The following is a 19,920-nucleotide window of genomic DNA, read 5'->3' on the forward strand; positions in this document are numbered from 1 at the left end:
TAACAGCCAAGGATTTAAAGAAACATCTGGTATAGCAGTGTATGAAATAACTATACAAAGTCATCTAAACACAAAAGGCTTATACGCGACCTTAATGGTAACCACATTTGACAACAATTCAAATAAAAAAAATAAAAAAATAAAAAGCTTCTTGAATGATCTTTAGTTAAGGGTGTCAATAATTTTGTCTGCAACTGTATGTAATCATGACAACTCCCTGATTGTGATCCATAAGTATAGCAAGACTAAACATCAACATGACTACCCACTAATGTGTAGAAATTATTACCAGTCTATACTTCTAACTTATTGTTTGTTATAAACATTTTATTTGAAAAGTTACAATTTTAATATAACGTTTGCGTTACAGTTGTGATCATTTAAGCTGCTCTACTTTATTATTATTATTTATTAGCATATATATATGTAATTAAACAATATTTAATGTATGTTATATTTACTGTAAAAGCTCTTATGTAATCACGTGAAGAGCAATCAAATAAAATACAACCATTTATGATACAAAAACATTGTTAAATATTAAAAATAATTATAATAATAATACGAATAAATGTAAAAAAAAAAACACGCAAACGTAATTTTCAGTAAGTAAAACAAAAGCAATCAAATTAAATACAACCATTTATGATACAAAAAACATTGATAAATATAAAAAAATAAATATAATACGAATAAATGCCAATAAAAAGCAAACGTAACTTTCAGTAAGTAAAATGCCGAGATGTTTTACCCTATCCTCCCTTCGCATCGCGAAACTTAATCGTCACGTGACTCGTACGCTAATATGTCACATGACTCAGGGGGGGGACAAATTTGGCTGAGTCTTTCCATCCACCTCCGGTTGCTTCAACCAGAGGTGCATGCAATTTATATATATATATAAATTTTGCATGCCCCGGTAGCTAAATGCTTAGTTACGGCTCTGGGCAAAACCAAAGCCCATGGCCAGTATACAATATTTTTCTGTATACATTATTTTCTGTTGAGCACTACTGACACCGTTGAAACGGTGAGTCTTAGGTCGCCTGCGGATACATTAGTCCAATCAATGCGTCTGAACCTGGGGTGTAATCCCAAGGTAACTGCTCACTGTTAACAGGTTTGAAGACGTTAACTCACGTTTTAAGTAATACAGTGTCCCCTTCAGACATGTTAAAGGAGAGATTCGGAAATAACATTCAAAACTATGCGCGAGTAAATACCATCCTAACTCCTAATATCCCCAAAAAAAGAAAAAAAAAACATTTTATGCCCCGGTAGCTGCGATATGGAGTCTTTCCTTCCACCTCCGTTTGCTTCAACCGGAGGTGCATGCAATTTATATATATATATATATATATATATATATATATATATATATATATATATATATATATATATATATATATTTGCATGCCCCGGTAGCTAAATGCTTAGTTACGGCTCAGGGCAAAACCAAAGCCCATGGCCAGTATAAAAATATTTTTCTGTATGCATTCTTTTCTGTTGAGCACTACTGACACCGTTGAAACGGTGAGTCTTAGGTCGCCTGCGGATACATTAGTCCAATCAATGCGTTGAACCTGGTGTGTAATCCCAAAGTAACTGCTCACTGTTAACACGTTTGAAGATGTTAATTCACGTTTTAAGTAATACAGTGTCCCTTCAGACATGTTAAAGGAGAGATTCGGAAATAACATTCAAAACTATGCGCGAGTAAATACCATCCTAAATCCTAACATCCAAAAAAAAAAAAAGAAAAAAAAATAACATTTTATGCCCCGGTAGCTGCGATATTGTGTCTTTCAATCCACCTCCGGTTGCTTCAACCAGAGGTGCATGCAATATATATATATATATATATATATATATATATATATATATATATATATATATATATATATATATATATATATATATATATATATATATATATATATATATATATATATATATATATATATATATATATATATATATATATATGCATGCATGCCCCGGTAGCTAAATGCTTAGTTACGGCTCTGGTAGCTAAATGCTTAGTTACGGCTCTGGGCAAAACCAAAGCCCATGGCCAGTATACAATATTTTTCTGTATGCATTCTTTTCTGTTGAGCACTACTGACACCGTTGAAACGGTGAGTCTTAGGTCGCCTGCGGATACATTAGTCCAATCAATGCGTCTGAACCTGGGGTGTAATCCCAAGGTAAGTGCACACTCTTAACAGGTTTGAAGACGTTAATTCACGTTTTAGGAATACAGTGGCCCCTTCAGACATGTTAAAGGAGAGATTCGGAAATAACATTCAAAACTATGCGCGAGTAAATACCATCCTAACTCCTAACATCCAAAAAAAAAAAGAAAAAAAGAAAAAAAAAAAACATTTCATTTCCCTGTAGCTGCGATATGGAGTCTTGCATGCCCCTGTAGCTGCGATATGGAGTCTTTCCATCCACCTCCGTTTGCTTCAACCGGAGGCGCATGCAATTTATATATATATATATATATATATATATATATATATATATATATATATATATATATATATATTTGCATGCCCCGGTAGCTAAATGCTTAGTCAAGGCTCTGGGCAAAACCAAAGCCCATGGCCAGTATACAATATTTTTCTATATGCATTCTTTTCTGTTGAGCACTACTGACACCGTTGAAACGGTGAGTCTTAGGTCGCCTGCGGATACATTAGTCCAATCAATGCGTCTGAACCTGGGGTGTAATCCCAAGGTAACTGCTCACTGTTAACAGGTTTGAGGACGTTAATTCACGTTTTTATTAATACAGTGTCCCCTTCAGACTTGTTAAAGGAGAGATTCGGAAATAACATTCAAAACTATGCGCTAGTAAATACCATCCTAACTCCTAACATCCAAAAAAAAAAAGAAAAAAAGAAAAAAAAAATAACATTTCATTTCCCTGTAGCTGCGATATGGAGTCTTGCATGCCCCTGTAGCTGCGATATGGAGTCTTTCCATCCACCTCCGTTTGCTTCAACCGGAGGCGCATGCAATTTATATATATATATATATATATATATATATATATATATATATATATATATATATATATATGTATTTGCATGACCCGGTAGCTAAATGCTTAGTTACGGCTCTGGTAGCTAAATGCTTAGTTACGGCTCTGGGCAAAACCAAAGCCCATGGCCAGTATACAATATTTTTCTGTATGCATTCTTTTCTGTTGAGCACTACTGACACCGTTGAAACGGTGAGTCTTAGGTCGCCTGCGGATACATTAGACCAATCAATGCGTCTGAACCTGGGGTGTAATCCCAAGGTAAGTGCTCACTCTTAACAGGTTTGAAGACGTTAATTCACGTTTTAGTAATACAGTGGCCCCTTCAGACATGTTAAAGGAGAGATTCGGAAATAACATTCAAAACTATGCGCGAGTAAATACCATCCTAACTCCTAACATCCAAAAAAAAAAAGAAAAAAAAATAACATTTCATTTCCCTGTAGCTGCGATATGGAGTCTTGCATGCCCCTGTAGCTGCGATATGGAGTCTTTCCATCCACCTCCGTTTGCTTCAACCGGAGGCGCATGCAATTTTTATATATATATATATATATATATATATATATATATATATATATATATTTGCATGCCCCGGTAGCTAAATGCTTAGTTACGGCTCTGGGCATAACCAAAGCCCATGGCCAGTATACAATATTTTTCTGTATGCATTCTTTTCTGTGGAGCACTACTGACACCGTTGAAACGGTGAGTCTTAGGTCGCCTGCGGATACATTAGTCCAATCAATGCGTCTGAACCTGGGGTGTAATCCCAAGGTAAGTGCTCACTCTTAACAGGTTTGAAGACGTTAATTCACGTTTTAGTAATACAGTGGCCCCTTCAGACATGTTAAAGGAGAGATTCGGAAATAACATTCAAAACTATGCGCGAGTAAATACCATCCTAACTTCTAATATCCCCAAAAACAGAAAAAAAAATAACATTTTATGCCCCGGTAGCTGCGATATGGAGTCTTGCATGCCCCGGTAGCTGCGATATGGAGTCTTTCCTTCCACCTCCGTTTGCTTCAACCGGAGGTGCATGCAATTTATATATATATATATATATATATATATATATATATATATATATATATATTTGCATGTCCCGGTAGCTAAATGCTTAGTTACGGCTCAGGGCAAAACCAAAGCCCATGGCCAGTATACAATATTTTTCTGTATGCATTCTTTTCTGTTGAGCACTACTGACACCTTTGAAACGGTGAGTCTTAGGTCGCCTGCGGATACATTAGTCCAATCAATGCGTCTGAACCTGGGGTGTAATCCCAAGGTAACTGCTCACTGTTATCAGGTTTGAAGACGTTAATTCACGTTTTTATTAATACAGTGTCCCCTTCAGACTTGTTAAAGGAGAGATTCGGAAATAACATTCAAAACTATGCGCGAGTAAATACCATCCTAAATCCTAACATCCAAAAAAAAAAAAAAAGAAAAAAAAATAACATTTTATGCCCCGGTAGCTGCGATATTGTGTCTTTCAATCCACCTCCGGTTGCTTCAACCAGAGGTGCATGCAATATATATATATATATATATATATATATATATATATATATGTGCATGCCCCGGTAGATAAATGCTTAGTTACGGCTCTGGGCTAAACCATCCTAACTCCTAATATCCCAAAAAAAAAAAAAAAAAATAACATTTTATGCCCCGGTAGCAGCGATTTGGAGTCTTTCCATCCACCTCCGTTTGCTTCAACCGGAGGCGCATGCAATTTATATATATATAGCAATTTATATATATATAGCAATTTATATATATATATATATATATATATATATATATATATATATATATATATATATATATATATATATATATATATATATATATATATATATATATATATATATGTATGTATTTGCATGACCCGGTAGCTAAATGCTTAGTTACGGCTCTGGTAGCTAAATGCTTAGTTACGGCTCTGGGCAAAACCAAAGCCCATGGCCAGTATACAATATTTTTCTGTATGCATTCTTTTCTGTTGAGCACTACTGACACCGTTGAAACGGTGAGTCTTAGGTCGCCTGCGGATACATTAGTCCAATCAATGCGTCTGAACCTGGGGTGTAATCCCAAGGTAAGTGATCACTCTTAACAGGTTTGAAGACGTTAATTCACGTTTTTATTAATACAGTGTCCCCTTCAGACTTGTTAAAGGAGAGATTCGGAAATAACATTCAAAACTATGCGCGAGTAAATACCATCCTAACTCCTAACATCCAAAAAAAAAAAAGAAAAAAAGAAAAAAAAATAACATTTCATTTCCCTGTAGCTGCGATATGGAGTCTTGCATGCCCCTGTAGCTGCGATATGGAGTCTTTCCATCCACCTCCGTTTGCTTCAACCGGAGGCGCATGCAATTTATATATATATATATATATATATATATATATATATATATATATATATATATATATATATATATATATATATATATATATATATATATTTGCATGCCCCGGTAGCTAAATGCTTAGTTACGGCTCTGGGCAAAACCAAAGCCCATGGCCAGTATACAATATTTTTCTGTATGCATTCTTTTCTGTTGAGCACTACTGACACCGTTGAAACGGTGAGTCTTAGGTCGCCTGCGGATACATTAGTCCAATCAATGCGTCTGAACCTGGGGTGTAATCCCAAGGTAAGTGCTCACTCTTAACAGGTTTGAAGACGTTAATTCACGTTTTTATTAATACAGTGTCCCCTTCAGACTTGTTAAAGGAGAGATTCGGAAATAACATTCAAAACTATGCGCGAGTAAATACCATCCTAACTCCTAACATCCAAAAAAAAAAAAGAAAAAAAGAAAAAAAAAAATAACATTTCATTTCCCTGTAGCTGCGATATGGAGTCTTGCATGCCCCTGTAGCTGCTATATGGTTTCTTTCCATCCACCTCCGTTTGCTTCAACCGGAGGCGCATGCAATTTATATATATATATATATATATATATATATATATATATATATATATATATATATATATATATATATATATATATATTTGCATGCCCCGGTAGCTAAATGCTTAGTTACGGCTCTGGGCAAAACCAAAGCCCATGGCCAGTATACAATATTTTTCTGTATGCATTCTTTTCTGTTGAGCACTACTGACACCGTTGAAACGGTGAGTCTTAGGTCGCCTGCGGATACATTAGTCCAATCAATGCGTCTGAACCTGGGGTGTAATCCCAAGGTAAGTGCTCACTCTTAACAGGTTTGAAGACGTTAATTCACGTTTTAGTAATACAGTGGCCCCTTCAGACATGTTAAAGGAGAGATTCGGAAATAACTTTCAAAACTATGCGCGAGTAAATACCATCCTAACTCCTAATATCCCCAAAAAAAGAAAAAAAAAATAACATTTTATGCCCCGGTAGCTGCGATATGGAGTCTTGCATGCCCCGGTAGCTGCGATATGGAGTCTTTCCTTCCACCTCCGCTTGCTTCAACCGGAGGTGCATGCAATTTATATATATATATATATATATATATATATATATATATATATATATATATATATATATATATATATATATATATATATATATATATGTGCATGCCCCGGTAGCTAAATGCTTAGTTACGGCTCTGGGCTAAACCATCCTAACTCCTAATATCCCAAAAAAAGAAAAAAAAAACATTTTATGCCCCGGTAGCTGCGATTTGGAGTCTTTCCATCCACCTCCGTTTGCTTCAACCGGAGGCGCATGCAATTTATATATATATATATATATATATATATATATATATATATATATATATATATATGTATTTGCATGACCCGGTAGCTAAATGCTTAGTTACGGCTCTGGTAGCTAAATGCTTAGTTGCGGCTCTGGGCAAAACCAAAGCCCATGGCCAGTATACAATATTTTTCTGTATGCATTCTTTTCTGTTGAGCACTACTGACACCGTTGAAACGGTGAGTCTTAGGTCGCCTGCGGATACATTAGTCCAATCAATGCGTCTGAACGTGGGGTGTAATCCCAAGGTAACTGCTCACTGTTACCAGGTTTGAAGACGTTAATTCACGTCTTCACAGACGTTAATTCACAGACTTGTTAAAGGAGAGATTCGGAAATAACATTCAAAACTATGCGCGGGTAAATACCATCCTAACTCCTAACATCCAAAAAAAAAAAGAAAAAAAGAAAAAAAAATAACATTTCATTTCCCTGTAGCTGCGATATGGAGTCTTGCATGCCCCTGTAGCTGAGATATGGAGTCTTTCCATCCACGCATGCCCCGGTAGCTAAATGCTTAGTTACGGCTCTGGGCAAAACCAAAGCCCATGGCCAGTATACAATATTTTTCTGTATGCATTCTTTTCTGTTGAGCACTACTGACACCGTTGAAACGGTGAGTCTTCGGTCGCCTGAGAATACATTATTCCAATCAATGCGTCTGAACCTGGTGTGTAATACCAAGGTAACGGCTCACTGTTAATACGTATGAAGACGTTAATTCACGTTTTATGTAATACAGTGTCCCCTTCAGACATGTTAAAGGAGAGATTCGGAAATAACATTCAAAACTATGCGCGAGTAAATACCATCCTAACTCCTAATATCCCAAAAAAAGAAAAAAAGAAAAAAAAAATAACATTTTATGCCTCGGTAGCTGCGATATGGAGTCTTTCATGCCCCGGTAGCTGCGATATGGAGTCTTTCCATCCACCTCCGGTTGCTTCAACCGGAGGTGCATGCAATTTATATATATATATATATATATATAAATTATTTATATATATATATATATATATATATATATATATATATATATATATATATATATATATATATATATATATATATATATATATATATTTGCATGCCCCGGTAGCTAAATGCTTAGTTACGGCTCTGGGCAAAACCAAAGCCCATGGCCAGTATACAATATTTTTCTGTATGCATTCTTTTCTGTTGAGCACTACTGACACCGTTGAAACGGTGAGTCTTAGGTCGTCTGCGGATACATTAGACCAATCAATGCGTCTGAACCTGGTGTGTAATCCTAAGGTAACTGCTCACTCTTAACATGTTTGAAGACGTTAATTCACGTTTTAAGTAATACAGTGTCCCCTTCAGACATGTTAAAGGTATATATACAGACGTGCTCAAATCTGTTGGTACCCTTACAGCTCTTTGAAATAATGCTTCATTCCTCCTGAAAAGTGATGAAATTAAAAGCTATTTTATCATGTATACTTGCATGACTTTGGTGTGTCATAGAAGCAAAGAAGTTGTGAAAAGAGATGAATTATTGCCTATTCTACAAAGATATTCTAAAATGGCCTGGACACATTTGTTGGTACCCCTTAGAAAAGATAATAAATAATTGGATTATAGTGATATTTCAAACTAATTAGTTTATTTAATTAGTGTCACACATGTCTCCAATCTTGTAATCAGTCATTCAGCCTATTTAAATGGAGAAAAGTAGTCACTGTGCTGTTTGGTATCATTGTGTGCACCACACTGAACATGGACCAGAGAAAGCAAAGGAGAGAGTTGCCTGAGGAGATTCAGAAAAAAAATAATAGACAAGCATTGTAAAGGTAAAGGCTACAAGATCATCTCCAAGCAGCTTGATGTTCCTGTGACAACAGTTGCAAATATTATTAAGAAGTTTAAGGTCCATGGAACTGTAGCCAACCTCCCTGGGCGCGGCCGCAAGAGGAAAATCGACCCCAGATTGAACAGAAGGATAGTGCGAATGGTAGAAAAAGAACCAAGGATAACTGCCAAAGAGATACAAGCTGAACTCCAAGGTGAAGGTACGTCAGTTTGTGATCGCACCATCCGTCGCTTTTGAGCGATAGTGGGCTCCATGGAAGAACACCCAGGAGGACTCCACTTTTGAAAGAAAAACATAAAAAAGCCAGACTGGAATTTGCTAAAATGCATATTGACAAGCCACAATCCTTCTGGGAGAATGTCCTTTGGACAGATGAGTTAAAACTGGAGCTTTTTGGCAAGTCACATCAGCTCTATGTTCACAGATGAAAAAATGAAGCTTTCAAAGAAAAGAACACTGTACCTACAGTGAAACATGGAGGAGGCTCGGTTATGTTTTGGGGCTGCTTTGCTGCGCCTGGCACAGGGTGCCATGAATCTGTGCAGGGCACAATGAAATCTCAAGACTATCAAGTCATTCTGGAGCGAAATGTACTGCCCAGTGTCAGAAAGCTCTGTCTCAGTCGCAGATCATGGGTCCTCTAACAGGATAATGACCTAAAACACACAGCTAAAAGCACCCAAGAATGGATAAGAACAAAACATTGGACTATTCTGAAGTGGCCTTCTATGAGTCCTGATCTGAATCCTATCGAACATCAATGGAAAGAGTTGAAACTTGCAGTCTGGAGAAGGCACCCATCAAACCTGAGACAGCTGGAGCAGTTTGCTCAGGAAGAGTGGGCCAAACTACCTGTTAACAGGTGCAGAAGTCTCATTGAGAGCTACAGAAAACATTTGATTGCAGTGATTGCCTCTAAAGGTTGTGCAACAAAATATTAGGTTAGCGGTCCCATCATTTTTGTCCATGCCATTTTCATTTGTTTTATTATTTACAATATTATGTTGAATAAAAAATCAAAAGCAAAGTCTGATTTCTATTAAATATGGAATAAACAATAGTGGATGCCAATTACTTTTGTCAGTTTCAAGTTATTTCAGAGAAAATTGTGCATTCTTCGTTTTTTGTGGAGGGGTACCAACCAATTTGAGCACGTCTGTATATAAATGTAATTTATACACACATACAATTCCATTAAATTATCCATTGTATGGTCTCATGTTATGCTTTACCTAAAATAAATACATTCATCCTAAACTGGTATAGAAATGTATTCCCTGTATCTACTGGCATACATTTCATCAAATGCTCTTGTCAAATGCTCTTGGTTGTGAACACAAAAATAAGCATTACTGTTCTAGCTTTGTTGTTCTCAGTCTTTAAAATGTATATTAACAATCTAACAGCTTGCAGCTAACATGCTTAACACTGTGCGTAATAATGATCTACGGTTAAGCTTGATCAATTATGAAAGAGATTGTTGAATTAATTTGAAGCAGTAGCAATTTTATATATAATATATGTTCCGTTCTAATATCCCAGTATATAGTCACTTATAAGTTACGTTGCAGTACTCCACACCATTCTTCCCATGGCCTGAACTCAGAATAAACTGTCCAGCTAACAAGTTAGAAATTGTTCATTGGCTATGAAAGAAGGTGTTCTTACTAACTTTTCACTTGTAATCTTAAATGAGCATCATCCAGCCAGTTGTGCAAGAAAAGGCTCTGATTGTTGTATGATAATGTGGGGGAGGAATGTATCCAAAGAAAAGACAAAAACCTAGTGTATGGTGTATTGAGGGTTTAGTAAGTTGAAGGTAAAAGATTAAACTTCAAAGTATATTGAATTTGGTATTTGACTGCATTGTGACCACTTTAAAATCCACAGCCTTCCTTTATAGTTTGAGTTAAGCGAACAGAGCAAGGCTATCATTTTAATCTTTTTTTTTCTTATAAAGCTATAAAATAGCAGCTCTGTAAGTGTTTGCTGTAAAAAGGTTGTCAGTATAACAAAGGGGATCCTTTTCAGATGCTGCTTTGATAATACACAATAGCATCCCCCAAGCAGGTTTACCTACATCTAAAATTTTTGCAATGATAAAAATGGATTACTGTGAAGGAATGGTTTGCAGTGTGCAGGTGTAGTGATGATGCAGTGCTCCAGAACAAACACACACAAGACAGTTCACAATTAACAGCTCTTTATTTTCAGCTGGGTTGCGTGCCAACAACACTTTAAATAATAAGCATGGGCTCTACACATCAATGTGTATTGTGCCATGCAAAAGGAGGGTTACAGTCCCGAAATAATAAAAACACTTTTTAAACACACAATACACAGACACAGACATGTCTCCTGACAGTGGGTGCTCTAGTGCAAGTGAATGGTGAAAGACAAACACAGAGGTAACAGTAGGTCAGTGTAGTCCGGGGTTTGGTGCTGGCGTGCAGCGACAGCTCCCGGTTCGTGTTAGCTGTCTAGCCAAACAAACAATGACAGTTAGCTGACAAACAAACAAAACACAAAACACTCACAGTACTTTTAATTCTCCTGTGCATACGGTCCTTATAGTTTAACCATCAAAACTAAGGAACAGATCACTGGGGCCACTTCCCCTTAAAACCCTCCGTCATGCCCTCTTTCGGTGGCGCGGCCAATCACGTCTCCTCCAATCCGTGACTAGAGCATATGGAATCTTCCTCTACTTCTCTGCTATTCAAATCTGAAATCAAAACAGAAATAACTTTTAACAATCAAGAGATACAGTTGTTTTAGTAACCTCATCAACTAAAATTTTCTCTAACTTTTTATAAACTGCCATTTTGACCACTTTCCCAACAAGTTAGACAACTACTTAGAGCAAATGAAATCTTCCTCTACTTCTCAGCTATTCAAATATGAAATCAAAACAGGAATGGCGTCTACCATTCAAGAGGTACAGCTGTTTTAGTAACCGCGTCAACTTCTTTCAGTAGGCTACTTCCCACTGTTGAATTAACTGTCATAGAACTTTGAGAAATATCAAATTCTAGCACATTCTAAGCATGAGACAATTAATAAACAATGTGACTTTTGACACAAATCAGCTACTTTGACCACTTTCCCAATAAAGCAAGCCCCACAACTTGTAAAGTTACCATCTAGTTTGTTTTGTTTTTGTTTTACAGGCATTAAACAGCCAAACCATGCTGTATTGGTTGCAGCAGCTGCAAATAAAACGGTGGCAGCACAATACCAGCCTGGTGAAAATACCTGCAGAGCCCTCCACTACCTCCACACAGCTCTGCCAGCTGCCTTCTGCACCTTGGGAAGGTAAGCTCACTGACAGCCCAGTTTTAATTCTAGCTCAAGTCGACCAAATTGTGTGTGGGGTGGGGTTCTTCAGTTTGTGATCTGATGGAGAAAAGGGTTCCAGGGTAGGTGTTGTGTGCATGCAAAACAAAACAGCTGAACCGGAATAACCCAATTTAAATTATTTATTCTAAACGCTTACAAAGTGTTGCTATACTCTTGTAACCACCACATATTTTTTCATGTTCTGCCCTTTAACCTGTTATGTAAACTAGTCAGCCCTATCCAGGCAGCTGCCTGTAAGCAAGAGAAGCAACCAGTTGAGCTTTGGATTTTGTTATTTGTTGTGTACTACTTTAGTTTGTGTGTGTGTGTTTGTTTCTATGCATTTAGTTTCGTTTTCTCTGTACTTTGCCTTCAGAAGTCAGTTTGTGTTTCCTCTGCCTTGCCCTTACAGGAACACAGTCCTCAATATCTGTGGAAACAAGCCAGCTCAGGAGCTGAGGCGGAGTGTGTTCAACTTTGACAAGATTCAGCAGTCGGAAGACTGTCCCTGTGAGGATCCTGTGACACAGATACTGGGGGAAACAACAGGTGCGTCCTTCAGTTGACAGGAAACTGCCCTGCAAAGTCTGTGTCTCTGCTTAGTTCATGTCTGGATCAGTTCAATGCGGGGACCACCACAGTGGCTCTGAAACTATTACATTCTTCTCATGCAGGGTAAGAACTCTTTCTGCTGTTATAAATGTGCAGAGGTTTCCTGTTCCTAAAAGGTGAACCATGCAGGAGTAAAGCTTGTTAATAAGATAAAGAATGAGTGTCAATAAAGCCTTTTTTAAAGAAATTTCTAGAAAACTCACTAGATAGCTCACAATTTCACCTTTCATTGAAAACAACAGCTCTTTTTAACAACTATTTTCTTTTGCAGCAAATTGTAGTTTTGGCTAGGCACCCTAGAATTAACATCGGTACTATGGGTTCTATGATGATTTTTGTGTGTATAACAAATTTGAATTCCAGAAATAATCATTATTTTCTTTTTTTTGTTTAATGATTATGAAGGGTATATTGTCAGGTAGGTGGCTCCAGAATAAAATAAAGAACCAGCAAGTTTAAGAAAAAAAAAATATATATATATATATATATTAAATAAATATTCATGCATTTCAAATGCTTTCTTTGCTTGCTCTCTTTCCTAGCACCTCCAGCACCGCCTGTACCTCTGACACCCCCAGCACCTACAGTCCTTTCAGCTCCTTCAGTTTCTTCAGTTACAAACGAGTCTGCGCAGGAAGCAAAGACTGGAGGAAAGAGTTCTCCATCAAGCAGCATGAACAAGAGGGAGAAGAAAATGACCAGTTCTCTTCAGCCTTCTGGGGAGAAGGTGATAGGAAAGGAGGGGAGCCCCGTGGACAAACTATCCAGACTCCAGCACGAGGTGTTCACGCTCACTGAGGGGCTCAAGTCACAAAAGGTATATGTTTGGTTTGGGTGACTGAAGTATATTTAAGCACATAACAACTGATAACTGAGTTATTAAATAATATGTCTTGTGAGGCACTTGTACAATGAATGATTGAACCTTATAAATGTTTCCCATAGTAAAATCATAAAGCATAGTGGTACAGCATAGGTCAGCATTGTAAAGACCAGCTAGGTATGGTAAAGCATATTAATAAACATGGAAAGCCAGGGTACACTGTGGGAAAATAACAGTCTAATCACAGGGAAAGCATGGGAAAACTGTAAAAAATACTGTGCAAAAACACAGTGGTAAACCTTTATAAAGTTGTATGATAGTATTTAAATATGATGTTGTATCTATAATAAGCATGGTATGAACGATCATAAGACAGAAACAGTGGATTAAGTCAAGCAGTTACATGAAGTAATACAAACTCAAATCCAAGACCAGCAATAATTTTGCCTAAACTGATTAAAGTACTGATCTACTGTATTGACTGTGTGATGTCTTAACTCTTTTTCTATGCAAGTCAGAAACCTGCATGCTGACCACAAATTGGTTGCTTTACTGTGCATTTTCTTTCCTCTTTGGCTAAGGTGTCACTGGGTGTGAAGGCAAACGCATTTAGCAGAATAACTCATGCATTACCTAACAGGAGAGCTTTTTAAAAGTGTGATAACTGTATTGCTGATAATCCAAATTGTTATAAACATGGTGGTATGATGTTCTATAGTAGCTGTGTATGTAAAATAGGGTTGAAGGGCACTTCTGAAACAGTGAAGAGAGTCTGTTGTTGCTTCATTGTCTGTAACTGAAACTCTTGTGCTGTACTACTGTTCCTATGAATCCATAAAGGTTACACTGTAGAATTTTTTTTTATTATTTTGTCATCAACACATACAGTACGAGTGTATTAAAATACAAAATCTCTGGGGCCCCCGAGGGGCTCAGCTGGTAAAGGCATGAGTGCATGGTGTGCAGGGTGAGTCAGGAAGTCAAGGGTAATTTTGTGCCCTGTGCAGGGACTGTTTCTGCAGGGCTAGATCTAAACAGTCACAATAGAGCTCCTGAATGCAATTCTGGGTTTTCGCTCATTACTCCTCTGTATCTTATGATGATAAAAAGAGAGCTTACATTTTTGCCTGTATGGTCACAAAACTTCCTTTTACATTTTTATGAGCTTCAATAAGCATATTTTATTGCTTCCCAAACATAAACTTTAATCTTGCATCGCCGCCTTGTTTCCTGTTAGTAACCCATACAACTTTTAACGCGGTGCTCAAATGCACCTGATCTGCAACATGCAAGAGTTTGTAGCTAATTGTATATTTGATCTAAAATTAGACCAACAGACACAATCTTTATTTGTGCACAGAATTTATTGTGCATGTGCATTTTGACTTATTTTATCATTAGTTTTTGTGTCTTGATTAAAGACACGGTTATCCTGGACCTTATGAAACCATTCCTCATTATTATTGTAATACTGGGACAGTATTTCCAGTGTTTGGTACTTTTATTGCATTATCATTGTTTTCTTCATTCAGAGTACAAAGAACAGAGCTGCAAAAACAAGGTCTTTTTTGAGCCTGTTAAAAACACACAAGTTAAGCTGATCTCCTGAATGGTTTGAAAAATGACCACCAGCAGGCAGTGTGCAGAATTTTCAGTCATTTTGCTGGTCTTTTCTAAAAACACTTCACTGAATTCATCTTTTATAATTGGTTAAAAAAAAAGGACATTGTTATTGAAATAGTAGGCTGTGTGGTCCAGTGGTTAAAGAAAAGGGCTTGTAATCAGGAGGTCCCCGGCTCAGATTCCAGTTCAGCCACTGACTCACTGTGTGACCCTGAGCAAGTCACTTAACCTCCTTATGCTCCGTCTTTCAGGTGGGACCTTGTTGTAAGTGACTCTTCAGCTGATGTATAGTTTACACACCCTAGTCTCTGTAAGTCGTCTTGGATAAAGGTGTCTGCAAAATAAACAAAATAGTAATAATAATGTCTGATAATTGGTTTTAAGGCCATTGACGTATAATATAGGGCAGATAATATAGCTTCAGAACCTTCTCTCATATGCACTACTAATAAATACTGAAACAGGCTGTTTTTAGGGAAAATTGCATTGTACAGTAGACTATTGCATTGTACAGTAGACTATTTGAATTTACCTGTAGCCATAACTGTAATTAAATGCATAATGTTAACAGCTGTTCTTATATGATAAGTAAAACAGTATTTTTTTATTCAAAGGGATATTACAGATTTTTCAGGAAATGCAAGAATCAAAAACCTAAAACAAATACTATACCAGGCATTTTTAGTATGGTACAGTTTATTATCAGTACTCCAAACAAATCACTAATCTGAACAGGTCTGATCCCACCTGGTTCAGATTACAAAGAAAGTACAGGTGCATTATTCAGGGACCACCTACAGTATAATTTATTTACAGGAACCTCCAACACAGCTCAAGAAGCTTCACCTTTAAGAGTAAATGACCATAGTGTTTTTGTTTTGAAATCAGGAGCTGGTGCGACTCCTTCACAAGGCCCTGGAGGCAGCACAGCAGGAGAAGAGGACCAGCAAACAGTTCCTGGCAGCAGCAGGGGAGCAGGAGCGGCTGGAGCTGGTGCGGCGTACAATAAGACTGACGTACAATAAGACTGACATGACGTACAATAAGACTGACATTACATTTTATATATTCACAAATAATGGATTTATTTAATGATAAATATAATGTTTACTGTTTGCATGTTACATTTGACTTAAGCTGGTGCCTGAATGCAAGACAACTTAGAATGGAAACATATAATTAGATTGTTAGGTTTTAAAAACAAGGCTACCCACACTACACTGTTAAGATAAGGTATTTTGAAGCTGTTGAATGCAGTGGTCTGTATATTGTACCATGTGTTATACTACTAATTAATATGTTTTAGTGTGTTGACATTGCACTGGACATTTACTAATGTACCCTCAGTCAGTTTGGAACACAGGGAGTTACAGTGGTTGTTGGGCCAGGACTAATGCCAACTGTCTCTTCAATCTTCTTTTTAAGCTCACTCTTTTTATTTTTATTTACCCTTAGATATGCAACCAGGGAATTGGCTGACACATTCTCAGGTGGACCTATCCTTTTCCTGATCTCCTCTGCTGTCACACTGTATCTTTGGGGGAAAGGTATAAGAATAATAAGATACAAAATATGGCCAACATTGCAAAATTGATACACAAATGTAAATTTAATTAAACCATAAAAAAGGTATTTACTTAATTCAGAATTAATTTAATTCTGCATTAAGCCTTTGGAATGAACTTGAGAATACTTAAATTATGGAATGCTCCAATGTCACATTAATCTGTTTATTTATGTTATATTACCTTTTCTTTCTCTTGTTGAAAGAAAGAGGGAGAAGGCTCTCGACTTCAGCAAATACTTGTGGTGTAGCCATGCTGTCGGGTATTACAGCTGGGCAAGCCACAGCCAGTGATACAGGTGGATGCTGAAGTGACACAGCGACTGTGCTGGAGGAAGGAGGGCATGCCTGTGGCAGTGGGGAAGCAGTGTCGCTTTCTGAACAAGCAGCAGGGGTTGCTGAGCTTTTTCTGCATGATTTTTCACTGAAGGAAAAAAATACACCACCTTACTTGTAAATAACACTACATTACTTGTTTTAAGAGCAACTATCGTAGGTTGTAGAAAATGTTGGTATATGGTCTAATGTGTTGTTATATGGTCTCATGTGTTGGTATATGGCCTAATGTGTTAGTCCAACTGCATCAGTAAAGTATCTGATTTTTTCTCTTTCATTGTTAACATCCTGACACAGATCCTAATGTGTTGGTATGACTCTCAATAAAGTATCTGATATTTTCACTTTCATTGTTAACATCCTTTCTAACAACTTATAACACTTTAAAATGTATGCGCCAAAGTGCTGTCCATGAGCAGCAATCCTGAAGACATTATTGTGGAGTGTACATTTTAAAGTGTTATAAGTTGTTAGAAAAAAAAAAAAAATCAGATACTTTACTGATAGTCATACACATTAGGCCATATAACATTTTCTACAAACTACGATAGTGGCTCTATACATAAACTATTCAGTAATTTGATAAAATATAATTATTTATTCACAAACAATAATTCATACTTACCAGTGACCGAAGTACACTTCCTACGCTTTCTGGGAGGCATTTCTCTGAGAAAAAAATATCAGAATAAAATTATGATAATGGCAAGCTACAGCATATTTTTGTTTTTCAATCACAATTTTTTTTAATCAGCCTGCCAGGCATGTGCCCCTTATAAACCAGCCTGCCAGGCATGTGCCCATTATAAACCAGCCTGCCAGGCATATGCCCATTATAAACCAGCCTGCCAGGCATGTCCACATTATAAACCAGCCTGCCAGGCACGTGCACATTATAAACCAGCCTGCCAGGCACGTGCACATTATAAACCAGCCTGCCAGGCACGTACCCATTATAAACCAGCCTGACAGGCACGTACCCATTATAAACCAGCCTGCCAGGCACGTGCCCATTATAAACCAGCCTGCCAGGCACGTGCCCATTATAAACCAGCCTGCCAGGCACGTGCCCATTATAAACCAGCCTGCCAGACACGTGCCCATTATAAACCAGCCTTCCAGGCATGTGCCCAATATAAACCATCCTTCCAGGCATGTGCCCAATATAAACCAGCCTGCCAGGCATGTGCCCATTATAAACCAGCCTGCCAGGCATGTGCCCATTATAAACACCCAATGTAAACCTGCCTTCCAGGCCTCTGTGTTTTAACTAGGGGCAGCAGTGTGGAGTAGTGGTTAGGGCTCTGGACTCTTGACCGGAGGGTTGTGGGTTCAATCCCCAGTGGGGAACACTGCTGTTGTACCCTTGAGCAAGGTACTTTACCTAGATTGCTCCAGTAAAAAAAACAAAAACAACTATATAAATGGGTAATTGTATGTAAAAATAATGTGATATCTTGTAACAATTGTAAGTCGCCCTGGATAAGGGCGTCTGCTAAGAAATAATAATAACTACAGTAGTCTTACCAGCTGGTAAATTAATAATTTAGTTTAGAGTAACCAACCTTGTTATTCTGTTACCAATATTTGCTTAAGACATAGGACATTAGCATAACTTCAGCTGACATGCCTGGTAAGTTTATTATATTTTGTATTATCATTTTTAACAGCAAATCAATTATACATTATGTGTAACTGAATGTTGTGGATCACTGTGAACAACTTGCACACACAGTACAGCATAAATACTATGCTGCACATAAAGTGAATAATTAAAATATACGTTTGAACAACAAAACGAGACAAAGGTAGAGATTAAGCATCAATAAAATTTGAAATGATAGCTACACTTTAAAAAAAAAACGTTATATAATACAACTTAACAGATGAAGATATTCATATTCATATTTAAGGCGTAACTCAACATTTTTTAATGCCTTTGTGTGCATACGTTCTGCTAAAAACGGTGTATTTTGAGAAGATGAATAAAACATACTACCTTTTTCATTACAAATCTGTTCTGCTGCAAAACCTTGGCGCGCAGTTTTCAGTTTGAATGTTAGGGCGTGGAAACAGGCAGCTTTTGCCCTTAGAAGGCATGTTTCCTTGTGATGTAACTGAGGAGGCGGGTTTTCGCAGAGAGGTGTTTTATTATCTGCCTAATAGGCACACCTGCCTGCCAGTCGAAGTTCGGGCCAAACTTCTCTCCTGTGCCACTGCAGTACTGCAACTCTCTTCCACCGGCGCCTCGCGCACCATAGTTACCACGGCAACGCCTCATCGAGTATGACAACCAGGAAGTTTCGACAGGTGTCATGGCAAATTTCGTCCGCCCCCCCCCCCCCCCAGTCATGTGACATATTAGCGTACGAGTCACGTGACGATTAAGTTTCGCGATGCGAAGAGAGGATAGGGTAAAACATCTCGGCATTTTACTTACTGAAAGTTACGTTTGCTTTTTTATTCGCATTTATTCGTATTATATTATTTTTTTTATTTATCAATGTTTTTTTGAATCATAAATGGTTGTATTTCTTTTGATTGCTCTTGTTTTACTTACTAAAAATTACGTTTGCGTGTTTTTTTCGACATTTATTCGTATTATTATTATATTTATTTTTAATTTAACAATGTTTTTGCATCATAAATGGTTGTATTTTATTTGATTCCTCTTCACGTGATTACATATGCTTTTGCAGTAAATATAAAATACATTAAATATTGTTTTATTACATATATATACATATATGCTAAAATAAATAATAATAAAGTAGAACAACTTAAATGATCACAACTGTAACGCAAACGTTATATTAAAATTGTAACTTTTCAAATAAAAAAGTTTATAACAAACAATAAGTTAGAAGTATAGTCTTGTAATAATTTCTACACATTTGTGGGTAGTCATGTTGATGTTTATAGTATTGCTATACTTATGGATCACAATCGGGGAGTTGTCATGATT

General features: G+C 37.1%; 1 protein-coding gene and 1 long non-coding RNA gene across 5 annotated transcripts; one reads left to right on the plus strand and one right to left on the minus strand.

Moving 5' to 3' along the window:
• Window positions 1-12,286: 12,286 nt before the first annotated feature.
• On the plus strand, window positions 12,287-16,147 carry LOC131701968 (TBC1 domain family member 2A-like). 4 transcript variants are annotated; one of them, XM_059003155.1, is made up of 3 exons: window positions 12,287-12,546; window positions 13,161-13,426; window positions 15,944-16,147. In XM_059003155.1, the coding sequence occupies exons 1-3, from the start codon at window positions 12,336-12,338 to the stop codon at window positions 16,145-16,147; spliced, it is 681 nt and encodes a 226-aa protein (XP_058859138.1). In that variant the 5' UTR covers window positions 12,287-12,335. The 4 variants fall into 4 exon arrangements, with proteins under 4 accessions (XP_058859138.1, XP_058859149.1, XP_058859135.1 ...); XM_059003166.1 differs by having other exon boundaries at window positions 12,293-12,672; XM_059003152.1 differs by having other exon boundaries at window positions 12,294-12,546; window positions 13,152-13,426.
• A 337-nt stretch (window positions 16,148-16,484) lies between these two features.
• LOC131701973 (uncharacterized) lies at window positions 16,485-19,088 on the minus strand. Its single transcript, XR_009309208.1, has 4 exons — window positions 18,955-19,088; window positions 17,581-17,624; window positions 16,804-17,043; window positions 16,485-16,589 (listed from the first exon to the last, which is right to left on the minus strand). It is a non-coding gene; the product is annotated as an uncharacterized LOC131701973 (long non-coding RNA).
• Window positions 19,089-19,920: the final 832 nt, after the last annotated feature.

The sequence above is a fragment of the Acipenser ruthenus genome, chromosome 2 (assembly GCF_902713425.1).
Source record: "Acipenser ruthenus chromosome 2, fAciRut3.2 maternal haplotype, whole genome shotgun sequence".
NCBI lineage: Eukaryota > Metazoa > Chordata > Actinopteri > Acipenseriformes > Acipenseridae > Acipenser > Acipenser ruthenus.

Coding starts and splice junctions, on each gene's coding strand:
- LOC131701968 (XM_059003152.1), top strand. CDS start 12,336: ATGCATTTAGTTTCGTTTTCTCTGTACTTTGCCTTCAGAAGTCAGTTT. Junction 12,547..13,151: donor GATACTGGGGGAAACAACAG/GTGCGTCCTTCA, acceptor TCTCTTTCCTAG/CACCTCCAGCACCGCCTGTA. Junction 13,427..15,943: donor AGGGGCTCAAGTCACAAAAG/GTATATGTTTGG, acceptor TTTTGAAATCAG/GAGCTGGTGCGACTCCTTCA.